Source organism: Achroia grisella, unplaced genomic scaffold (assembly GCF_030625045.1).
Source record: "Achroia grisella isolate CSIRO2021 unplaced genomic scaffold, CSIRO_AGI_Agris_v1 utg598, whole genome shotgun sequence".
NCBI classification, from domain to species: domain Eukaryota; kingdom Metazoa; phylum Arthropoda; class Insecta; order Lepidoptera; family Pyralidae; genus Achroia; species Achroia grisella.
Window position 1 is genome coordinate 1512071 of NW_026712958.1, and position 12040 is coordinate 1524110.

At 37.0% G+C, this 12040-nt stretch overlaps 1 protein-coding gene across 1 annotated transcript in view; it reads left to right on the plus strand.

Annotated features, from left to right (window-relative positions):
* The window catches only part of LOC131848887 (cholesterol transporter ABCA5-like), a 76398-nt gene extending 64573 nt beyond the window's left edge, over window positions 1-11825 (plus strand). Inside the window, exons 28-37 of the mRNA XM_059198841.1 lie at window positions 579-637; window positions 764-908; window positions 1857-2017; window positions 4178-4385; window positions 4515-4606; window positions 5111-5198; window positions 6111-6192; window positions 7795-7930; window positions 9286-9449; window positions 11716-11825. Coding sequence (XP_059054824.1) covers window positions 579-637; window positions 764-908; window positions 1857-2017; window positions 4178-4385; window positions 4515-4606; window positions 5111-5198; window positions 6111-6192; window positions 7795-7930; window positions 9286-9449; window positions 11716-11825 — 1245 coding nt within the window. The remainder of the gene's footprint in view (window positions 1-578; window positions 638-763; window positions 909-1856; window positions 2018-4177; window positions 4386-4514; window positions 4607-5110; window positions 5199-6110; window positions 6193-7794; window positions 7931-9285; window positions 9450-11715) is intronic.
* The last annotated feature ends 215 nt before the right edge of the window (window positions 11826-12040 follow it).

A 12040-nucleotide genomic window follows, 5' to 3' on the forward strand; every position in this document is an offset into this window, starting at 1 on the left:
AAGGCATATATCATAATATTGAACTCGGCTTTCATTTCACATTTATGTTTTTGATGGGATTATATGTGCATTATAAAACAATGTATTTCTATCGAGATTATAAATGTAATGTTTGGATTGTCCTAGATTATTATTATTTTCATTGCAATTGCATCCAATTCGACTGTTTTAATTCAAAGCCTTCTGTATTATTTGAATGTTTATTTATAGAATTTTAATCAACTAACAATATTAATTATAGATATATGAATCATTTGTGCATGTGTGTATCACTTTCTGAATGACTTTTCTTCACTCGCTATTTTGACAGTTCACCTGTCATCGCCTTACTTTTCTTTATTTATGGTATGGCCATAGATATATTCAACACCGACGACGGTTTAACATGACAATAAGTCCAATACCAAATTTGATAAGATTGAAGTGTGTAGTTCTCATAAATTTTCTTGAGGTTCTAAATACATATTATATACATCGAATCTATAAATCTATAACCATTGCACGCATATAACCTCACAAATTAACGTTACATTTCATTTCTAAACCTTATGAAGTTACTTTTTTCCTATATCGTTTAGAATCTACGCAAGGAGTACAAAGTCCGCGGCACCGGCACTACGGGGTGCTGCGGGGGCGGCGGCGGGTGTGGCGGGGGCGCGGCCGGCAACCAGGCCAACGGGGCGGGCGGCGGCGCGGGGGGCGTGGGGGGCGGCGGAGGTGGCGCGGGGGGCGGCGGGGGTGGCGCGGGGGGCGCTCCGGTCGCGGGGGGGGCGCGGCGCGCGGGGCTGGCGCGGCTCAGCCTGGCCGTGCACGGGGGGGAGGTGTTTGGTCTGCTCGGACACAACGGCGCCGGGAAGACCACCACCATGAAGATCATCACGGCGGAGGAGAGGCCCACCTGTGGCGCGGTGAGTCTTACATCGTCTTCTGCTTCTCATCACGGTCGAGGAGTGCCCAACTGTGGAGCGGTGAGTGTTATATCATTATCTGCTTCTCATAACGGCTGAGGAGAGGCCTACCTGTGGAGCGGTGAGTGTTACATCGTCTTCTAGTTCTCATCACGGTCGAGGAGAGGCTCACCTGTAGAACGATGAGTGTTACATCGTCATCTGCTTCTCAACACGGCTGAGGAGAGGCCCAACTATAGAGCGGTGAGTGCTTTATTATCATCATCTGCTTCTCATCACGGCTGAGGCGAGGCTAACCTGTGTTGCAGTGAGAGTTACGCGGTACTGTAATAAACAGTGAGTTGATGGACACAAGTGTCCCTAAGGTAAAACATATTTCACTTTCTGGCGATCTAGATGATATCTATGACAATAATGTATACTTCTAATATATACTAGATAGAGATATCTATACTAATAAACATACGAATGTTTGTAATAATGATCTATAATAATGAAGAATTAAAGTTTGTGAAATCACCAATATTACTGATTCGATTTCGAAAAGTTTGTTTGTTAGGAAGCCCAGTTATTGACGACTAACCAAAACTTCTAAAACTTCTAAAGTTGTGTTATGTGTTATGAAGTATAGTGAAAGTCAGCTGAGATTCCGAAGTTAGGTTGAGAAGTAGCATCTCCCAAACATATAAACTTCATAATACTTCTTTATTAACCATCTTAGAATTTTTAGATCGGGAAGAAATAATTGTCGAAAACAGCCCCTGGTTCTGATATTAAGCCACGACCAATAGAAGTGAAGCATCAGAGATTGTTTTTACAAAAATAGGGAAAATGTAATGTGAACGAAGTTACGTGTATCAGCTAGTAAACCACATAGAAGTTGACCAAGAAAACTTAGAACCCTTGTGCATTAAGTACAAAATATTTAAAGCAACATGCTCCTTGCAGGTAATGCTGGGCGGACAGAACGTAGACGAGGCCCAGACATCTGCATTCCAAATGCTAGGATACTGTCCCCAGCACGACGCTCTCTGGAAGAACGTCACCATCCGGGAGCATATCGAGTGTTACGCTGCTATCAGGGGAGTTAGCAAAAGTGATACTCCCAGGTAAATAGAAATAGAAATAGAAATAGAAATAGAAATAATCTTTATTCAAATAAACTCATTACAAGCACTTTTGAATAGTCATATTTTGATTCTACCACTCATTCGGAATGCAGATTCATCACAAGAAGAATGAGCAAGAAACTTGTGTGTTGCTCTTTTTATTAGATGTTTTTTTTTATATAAATAATTACAGTATAACAAGTAAGAGGCATGCGTTAATCAACATAGAAGTCGCTACGCACTCATTATTAGTGTAATCAGATAATATTGTCAGTGCTATGGATTTAAAGTTTTTCTACAAAAACATTATTATCGTTAACGAATTCTTCAATTTTATAGTAAGCTTTTTTGCAAAGGAACTGTTTTATTTGACATTTAAATTCTTTTTTAAATGTGTATTTTATTGTAAAGCCTTACGCAATTGCCATAAAACGAATTACTAACTTTAGCCAAACGACATTTAGGTAAAATCAGTTTGTTATTGTTACGTAAGCTTTTATTAGTGCAATCACTAACTCTTTTGAAACTGTCTATATTCATTCTGGCATAGATGATATTTTCATAAATGTATTGAGAAGCAACGGTGAGGATATTTAATTCCTTAAAACACTCTCGCATTGACTCCATGGAACCCATACCATAAATGGAGCGAATTGCCCTCTTTTGTAAAGTAAATATTGTGAAATGACCTAATATAATTCATATTTTGTGACTACATTGGAAACCTTGCCAACAACCCATTGATGTTAAGTGACAACCAGTGGTGTACCTACCTAGGGGCTAGACGGTGCAGTGGCCCGGGGCTCTCAAGCTCAACCCCTTGAACCCTTACCAGAAACTCTCATACCAACTGAACTTTTGAAAATTTCTCCCATTTTCAAAATAAATATGACAGGCTGCAACGCGACTTTAATCATGGCAACTCAGTTGAGAGAAATTCGAATGTTATATCTTCGAAATTCCCCTAAATTCTTTCTGTGGGTTGGCAGTGTTGTCAATTTGACGGATAGCGATATATGCGTTAATAAAACTATAAAGTAGGGCCCTATTGTTGAGCAGTGGGGGAAAAATGGAGCCCCCATATTTTGATTTGTCCCAGGGCCCTTGGTTACCTAACTACGCCACTGGTGACAACCGTCACCTATAGATATATCAATATGAACAGCACCAAGAACTCACCTCAATATGTTTCTAGGGGGACTGCATACAGATCTGATTACTTAAACTTAACCTGTATATGTATATATATTTTTAAATAGATTTTTGAAAACATAGTTTTGTGAAACCATGAAGACCATGGTACCAATGACGCCATCTACATTATGTTCGTTCAAAGCAAAGACCGATTCTATGACAAGGAGTACCTCTGCCATTACTAATAATTCCCTCTCGGTACCGGTCCACCTCACTATCTTAACGTCATACTCACACACAGCGCAACCTGTTTAATATTTACAACATCTAAATATATATAACTCAAAGGTGACTGACGTGGTGATCTATCAACGCACAGTCCAAACAACTGGACGGATCGGGCTAAAATTTGGCATGCAGGTAGATGTTATGACGTAGGCATCCGTTAAGAAAGGATTTTGATTAATTCTACCCCAAAGGGATAAAATAGGGGATGAAACTTTGAATGAAACTTTGTCAATTTTAAACCTATCGGGCTGAGACTTCGCATGCATAAAGCTATTATGACGTAGGCATCCCCTAAGAAAGGATTTTGATATTTTCCACCCCTAAGGGGGGAAATTAACGCGATCGAAGCCGCGGGCAAAAGCTAGTCATTTTATAAAACCAAATCAAAATGGAAACGTAAAATCCTATCCCCTAGATAACCAGGACAGTTAGTAGAACTTTCCCCTTCAACGTGTGAGTCTTATTTAAGGAGGGTAGGCAAAAGAAAGGCTTACCCTCAAAGTTATTTAATGTTAGGACCAGTTTTTCCGACCCTTGGTCATAATTTATACTCATTACTATTTCGGAGGATTCAGACATTATACCTAAATCAGAAAGCAAACTACAATATTTTTGCTTGGCAGTACAAATAAGTGAGACAGATATACCCACGAACATAACTTTGTCTTTGACTAAAGTCTACCTCGTTAAGAGTAATGGATTATTAAAATATGCTTCTATTTTATTTCTTTCTTTTAGAATAGTGGACGCGTATCTTAACGGGCTCCAAATAATGGAGCACGCAGGGAAACACGCAGACGAATGCTCGGGCGGGACGAAGCGGAAGTTGTCGTTCGCGCTGGCGATGGTGGGCAACCCCAAGGTGGTGCTCCTGGATGAACCGTCCACCGGCATGGACCCGAGGAGTAAGCGGTTCCTGTGGGACACCATCCTAGCTAGTTTCCAGGTCAGTTGAATACATAAATATTACTTGATGTGTGTTATAATTCTTATTATAATATTAAGTAATTTTTTATTAGTTTTGCTGCAATAACTCATTTTACCTCGATAAATTTATCGTTTTATTTTTGTCCAGGGTAAAAAAGGTGCTATTCTAACAACACATTCCATGGAAGAGGCTGATGCTTTATGTTCAAGAGTTGGGATAATGGTGAAAGGCAGTTTGAGGTGAGATTCGTACAGCATTCATCATCATCATCATAATTTCACCCCGTAAAACGTCCACTGCTAAACAAAGACCTCCCACAAAAATCTCCACGGCGGTCGGTCTACTCGCATCCAACACCCCAGCGATCTCGACCAGATCGTCGGTCCACCTTGTAGGCCTTCCCACGCTGCAGTCCAGTCCCGGTCGCCACTCGAGGACTCCACTGCTCCAATGGCCATCTGTCCTACGAGCCATGTGCCTGTCTATTGCCATTTCAGTTACCCAATTCTTCGGGCTATGTCGGTCACTCTGGTTTTTCTGCGGATCTCCGAGCATAGCCCTCTCCATTGCCATCTAAGTGACTCTGAGCTTATTTATGAGGCCCATAATTAGCGACCACGTCTCTGTGCCGTAAGTCATAACTGGCGACACACATTGGTCGTAAACCTTCGTCTTAAGACACTATACCTACAACATTGTTAACTTTTAATAATAAATATAATGAATAAAATCACTGTTTTCAGATGTATAGGATCTACGCAGCATCTGAAGAATCTGTACGGCGCAGGGTACACGTTAGAAATGAAAATAGGCCAGAACAGTCAGAAGTCGGTGAGTGTATGTAATAATAATAATAATACATGAACATCACATGACTATACACAAACAGAGAATAAATTAAATGGCTCACAATAAGTACACAAATACAAACACAGACGGGTACTTGGTTTCTAAAGCGTAAAAAACCAGCAAAAGCTGTGAAAATAAACCATAGAAATAATAATATTTTAGGACAATTTACACCGCACCATCTAAGTCTAAGTCCCAAGCTAAGCAAAGTTATGGGTACTAGACAACTGATATAAATACATAGTTACTTTTTTTGTAAATACGTACATAATACAAATACAAAACCCCAGACCGATACAAATAATCATACTTTTGAATACAAATGTTTGTACCGTACGAGGAATCGATCCCGCCACCATCGGTAGTACGGCGGCGTGCTAAATAGCTACACCACTAAGGCTATATGTGTTTGTAATACCTACATTCTTATGTACTTTTGTAAATGTTTTAAACTTCATAAATGTGTTATCTGTACAAATAAATAAAATTGAATTGTCTGTAATTTTAAAATAACAAATTTTACAATTGCATATGATATAAAGTACATTATTTTAAAAATAAATTTCATGTGAATGATTTTTTTTTCCTTAAAAAGTCTGACAAAAGAAAATTATTTAAAAAGTTTTTGTCTCTATCTGCCTGTTTGTTCTTGTTAATCTCCGATTGTACCGATTTTGACAGGGCGTTCATGTATGTCTGTATGTATTTAAAAAAAAGTGTTGATATATTTCTATCAGTTATCTAGTATTCATTACACAAGCACTGCTTATCTTGGGTCTAGATGGCGTTTTGTAAATTTTCCTGGTATATTATTATTATAAATAAATCCCATTTGTCCTTTGTTATTATTATTATTGAGCCAATTTAACATGGCGTTTTAATCATCATTCTCAGATGCTAGACCCAGAGTTATCTATGTCACCGTCACCACTCCGGTCTACTGAGAACTCGCCATCGCTGGGAGAAGCTGATGAGGGTAAGCATTAAAAATTTAGTTCTAAAAGGGAACAGGGGTTCTTATTAGGCACATTGATTGAAGTAGAAAAAGTATAATCCATCACATTTAAAATAAGTATTGTTGCTAAGTAACAGTTTGTGTGTATCTAGATCCTGATCTCTATCAGAGATCACTGAACAAATATTGTACGGTATAGGTCCAACCCATCAGTGAGAGAGACTGATGAGGGTAAGCATTAAAAATTTAGTTCTAAAAGGGGACAGGGGTTCTCTAGATCCGATCTACAGAGAACTGAACTGTACCCCATCACTGAGAGAGACTGATGAGGGTAAGCATTAAAAATTTAGTTCTAAAAGGGGACAGGGGTTCTCTAGATCCGATCTACAGAGAACTGAACTGTACCCCATCAGTGAGAGAGACTGATGAGGGTAAGCATTAAAAATTAATTCTAAAAGGGGACAGGGGTTCTCTAGATCTGATCTACAGAGAACTGAACTGTACCCCATCACTGAGAAAGACTGATGAGGGTAAGCATTAAAAATTTAATTCTAAAAGGGGACAGGTTGCTCCAGGGCTCTACAGAGAACTGAACTGTATCCCATCACTGGGAGAGGTTGGTGAGGGTAAGTATTGACTACTTACTTCTAAAGAGGGACAGGGTTTTTCAGGGTTGAAATTTTTATGGAACCCCTCACCTCTATGGCGGGATGTCCTCCTTTGAGAAATATCCACCCGTGAAAACAAAAAATAATCTGTTGGTAAATTTCTTAAGGGATGATAATGGAATGGTGTACACGCCTGCGCTAACGGTATAAGCTAGCGGGGCACCAGCGGAGAGATGATAGAAATGATGATAGAAAGAGAGAACTGACCTGACCTCGTGGTCAGTTAACCCATCGTGGAAAATTCAACAGGAATATATCATGGGTTTCCAGCGAGAACCGCGTGGAGGTCAACCTGACATGATACATTGCTAGCAATAGGTTTATTATTTCATATTACTAAAATTCTTCTTTCTCCCGTATGTGCGTGATTATGGTATGTTACACCCGCCTGCGCTAACGGTATACGCTGGCGGGGCACCACTAGAAGGTAATAGAGTGAGGATAAAGTTACGTCAGTTAGTCTACTATAGAGTATTAACATATAATTAAAATAAAAAATTACTTAACAATTATAGCACTAGTTTTTAAATTAAGTATAAATATTATTAAACCCATTTATACGCGGATTGTTGCCTCCAGAGTTTAATCCCGGGATAAAGGAGCTCATCCCATCCCACTAATTTACTAAATATCGGTTACCGTGTATAGTACCGTGTAGTCGTTAATGGTATAGCAGTTGACGGTCCAAGTGATGACCGTCAACTGCTATACCATTCCAATTACTACCTCGGTAAACATCACGATGGTGGACCTTATAGACATTTGTATGCAACATACATATAATATATGTACTATTACGAAAAAAAAAATATATGTATTTGTATATATAGACCACAAAAACTACCTCCTGTGTGAATTGTCCTGAGATTGTTATTATTAAAGATTGTGATATTGACAAAAACTACCTTCAAAAGATTGTGATATTGATGTGTTATAAGGTAATCGTATTGTACAGGTGGATCGGGCGCGGGCTCAGTGTGCGCGGGGGCGGAGGGCGAAGCGGAGGCGGACGCGGAAGCGGAGGCGGTGGACGTGAGCATACACACGCCACTGGTGGCCGGCACGCCGCCGTCGCGACCACACCACCACAGGTACCTTATTCACTCATCCTTATCTTTTAATAATATTATAAACGCGTAATATTTTTTTAAGCTAGAACGATATATTTTGTAGGTTTTTTTGGGTTAGATTATTATATATTTTTTCTTTATTTTGTCAAGGTCACTATTTCTATTATATTTATATAATCTTTTGAAAACAAAAAATAATAATATTATAAACTGCGTATAATACCAGTTTTTTTAATATGAGATCGTGGTAAATTCAACAGGAATATATCATGGGTTTCCAAGGGGAACCGCATGGAGGTCAACCTGACATAATACATTGCTAGCAATAGGTTTATTAAACCATATTACTAAAATTCTTCTTTGTGTGTGGGTGATCCACATACGGGAGAAAGAAGAATTTTAATAGGGTATGTTACACCCGCCTGTGCTAATGGTATACGTTGACGGCTGGGTATAAATATATATATTTATATATGTACATACTGTGTCCGCCGTATAAAGAATGAATACATTAGAGGAAGTATATTTTGTCGTAGTAATGAGGATAATATTTTAAGAAAGGTGTTACATATGAATGTGGATGGTTATCACTATTTCTATTATATGTATTTATATACATAAGGAAGAAGCAGATGATGATACTGTGTCCGCCGTTTCATCCAAGTTAAATTTCATATAATAAAATATAATATTGGCCTATATGTTAATTAGATGCATAAGCTATATTAAATTCAAATTCAAAAATCATTTATTCATGTAGGATATATTAACTTCTTATGAACGTCAAATTTTTTATAATATATTTTTATTTTTCCCCTACCGTCCAGTTCAGTTGAGAAGAACTGGCAATAAACTCAATTGAATTACTTTTTTTTTTAAATCCAGTTTATTTACAATGTATATTTATATAGGTCTATGTCTAACATCAAATGAAAATCCCGTGCATTATTATCAATAATGTAAAGTGTTATCAAAATCCGTACAGTAGTTTTTACGTGAAAGAGTAACAAACGTCCTACAACATTTATATATCTATTATTCAATACAAGAAAATATAATAGTGATTTGCACTATCAAAAAGTAAATCTCAGTTCCGCTAGCTCGTGTAACTTGGACCAGAGTGTATTATAGAACTTTTGGTAGCTCGTATTGGATCTTGCAAAGTTGGTCCTATCTCTAAACGTATCTCAATGTCTTGAATACTTCTCTGTACGGCGATGCGGTACAGTTATATACTAGTTTTGTTAACATAGTGTACCAATATTAGGTACCGATACGATATGACCATCCATACTCACAAACTTTCTCGTTATTATATTGGTAAGGTTATCAATTATTGTCCATTACTGACAATCGTCTCCCCTAACAAACAGTAGGACGGAGTCGGGCGGCGGCGCTAGTGCGGACGCGGCGATCGCGCTGGTGGCGCAGCTGTTCCCGGCGGCCGTGCTCGAGGAGAACTTCGCCGAGAGGCTGGTGTTCTCCGTGCCGCAGTCCTCCGTCTCCAGCCTCGCCAGCTGCTTCCAGCAGATAGAGGACGGTCAGTACAATAAACACAACAACGAATTTTTTTTTAATTTTTTTTTGCACCAGTACCACTTATCCCACTGTTTTAGGTTGATTGGAAGATATCTCTTCTAGGTCCACAGTTTGCTCACATTGTCTCTAAATTATAATATCTTTGTATTATCTAGGCAATAAATAATTAAAAAATAAACAACAATAGCTCCACTTATTTACATTATTTTCTTATTCTATTACATTTCTTTCTTTCTGGTGTGTGTATGTGTATATGTATGTATGTATATATATATTTATGTATTTTATTTTATTTTATTTATTATTTTATTAAATCTGTAAGTAGTTATCATCATTATCTGCTTCTTCCTTATCCCATTTATTTGTGGTCGGCGTAATATGTTTTTCGCTTCCATTCATCCCTGTTCGCAGTCATCTCGTTATTTACTTCCTTTCTTACCATATCATCTTTCACACAGTCCATCCATCTCTTTTTCGGCCTTCCTCTGCCCTTATAACCATCCACATTCATATGTAACACCTTTCTTAAAATATTATCCTCGTTCCTACGCATTACATGTCCATACCATGATAGACGATTACTCTTCAACCTCTCCGACACTGGCGCCACTTTCATACTTTCTCTAATGTATTCATTCTTTATCTTATCCATTCTTGTCACACCACACATCCACCTCAACATTCTCATTTCAGTTGCATGCAGTCGTCTTTCATCCGTCGCCTTTATAACTATTTATGTTCATCGCCATCTGTAAGTAGATATATTCTTATTATTTATACTACATTAATTTATATATATTTGCTTATTTTGTGTACCTATATCCTCACCGTTGCTTCTCCATATATTTATGAAAGTATCATGTATACCAGGAAGAATATAGACAATTTTAAAAGAGTTAGTGATTGCACTAATAAAATCTTATGTAACAATAACAAACTGATTTTACCTAAATGTCGTTTGGCTAAAGTTAGTAATTCGTTTTATGGCAATTGCGTAAGGTTTTACAATAAAGTACCAGAGTCTGTTATAAATCTGCCAGAAAAAAGATTTAAATGTCAAATAAAACACTTCCTTTGCAAAAAAGCTTACTATAAAATTGAAGAATTCGTTAACGATAATAATGCTTTTGTAGAAAAATTTTAAATACATAGCACTGACAATATTATCTGATTACATTAATAATGAGTGCGTAGCGACTTCTATGTTGATTATCGCATGCCTCTTACTTGTTATACTGTAATTATTTATATAAAAAAAAAACATCTATTAAAAAGAGCAACACACAAGTTTCTTGCTCATTCTTCTTGTGATGAGTCTGCATTCCGAATGAGTGGTAGAATCAAAATATGACTATTCAAAAGTGCTTGTAATGAGTTTATTTGAATAAAGATTATTTCTATTTCTATTTCTATTTCTATATATTTCATAGTGACGCGTATTATATATTGTACCTATTTCCACCATTCCACAATTTCTCGCAGTAACTCAAAGATTGACTGGAAAAAATCCCTCTTTTGGGATAAAATCGCCATTGTACGCATTTTTTTTTAAGTCAATTGTATCCTTTTATTTATAATATTATTGTACAATAAAGTATTGTAAACAAACAAACAAACAATAGCTTATGCATTAGAATATAGGATATATTTTTCACTAGCTGTACTCACGACGTCGTCCGCGTGAAATTTAACTTTATTTTTCTGATTGATATGCGGAAGCCGCATGAGGTTTGGCAATAACATGCTTCGTATATATTCATTTTAGTAATATTATTTCGAAAGTATGTCTTAATTTTTGTTACCTTTTCAAAGCTATACCGCATTCATCCATATTCATCCACAATGAATATGAATCTTCATCGACCACATGATAATCATTAATGAGTTTCGAGTGGCGACTCCACTGAAAATGTATTTATTTTATTTATTTACTATCTGTACACGCGACATCGTCCGCGTGGAATTTAACTTTATTTTTCTAAAATAAAAGTAGCCTAAGTTACTCCTTATTACATCAGCTACCTGCCAAAAAAAGTCGTCAAAATCGGTCCAGCCATTTCAGAGATTAGCCAGAACAAACAGACAGACAGACAAAAATTGTAAAAAATGTTATTTTGGTTTATTTACCATATTTATATTCATATGCATGTAGTAAAAAACGGTTATTTCAATATTACAAATAAACACTCCAATTTTATTTATATGTATAGATTGTAATTTATGAAAACGTGTGTATAACCAGTAAATAAATATATTTGTTTATACAGCAAAAGAGAAGCTGAACATAGTGGAGTACAGCTTCAGTCAGACAACACTGGAACAGGTGTTCCTGAAGTTCGCGCAGACAGAGACGGTGGACGCCGAAGCCGACCACTAGTGTCGTTGATTTTCATATTATTACCACAGATTTAGACTAATGTTACCATAGACAAAGATTGAAATAGATCCAGTTATATCTGCCTATTTATTACCATAAATAAAAATTGTATATTTTTTATTAAGAACAAAAATGTCTGTAAAGAAATTTCTAATGCTAGGGATATCATTAAAGAAATTTTCCCAAACAATAAAAATGGAAAATATTTGTAAATC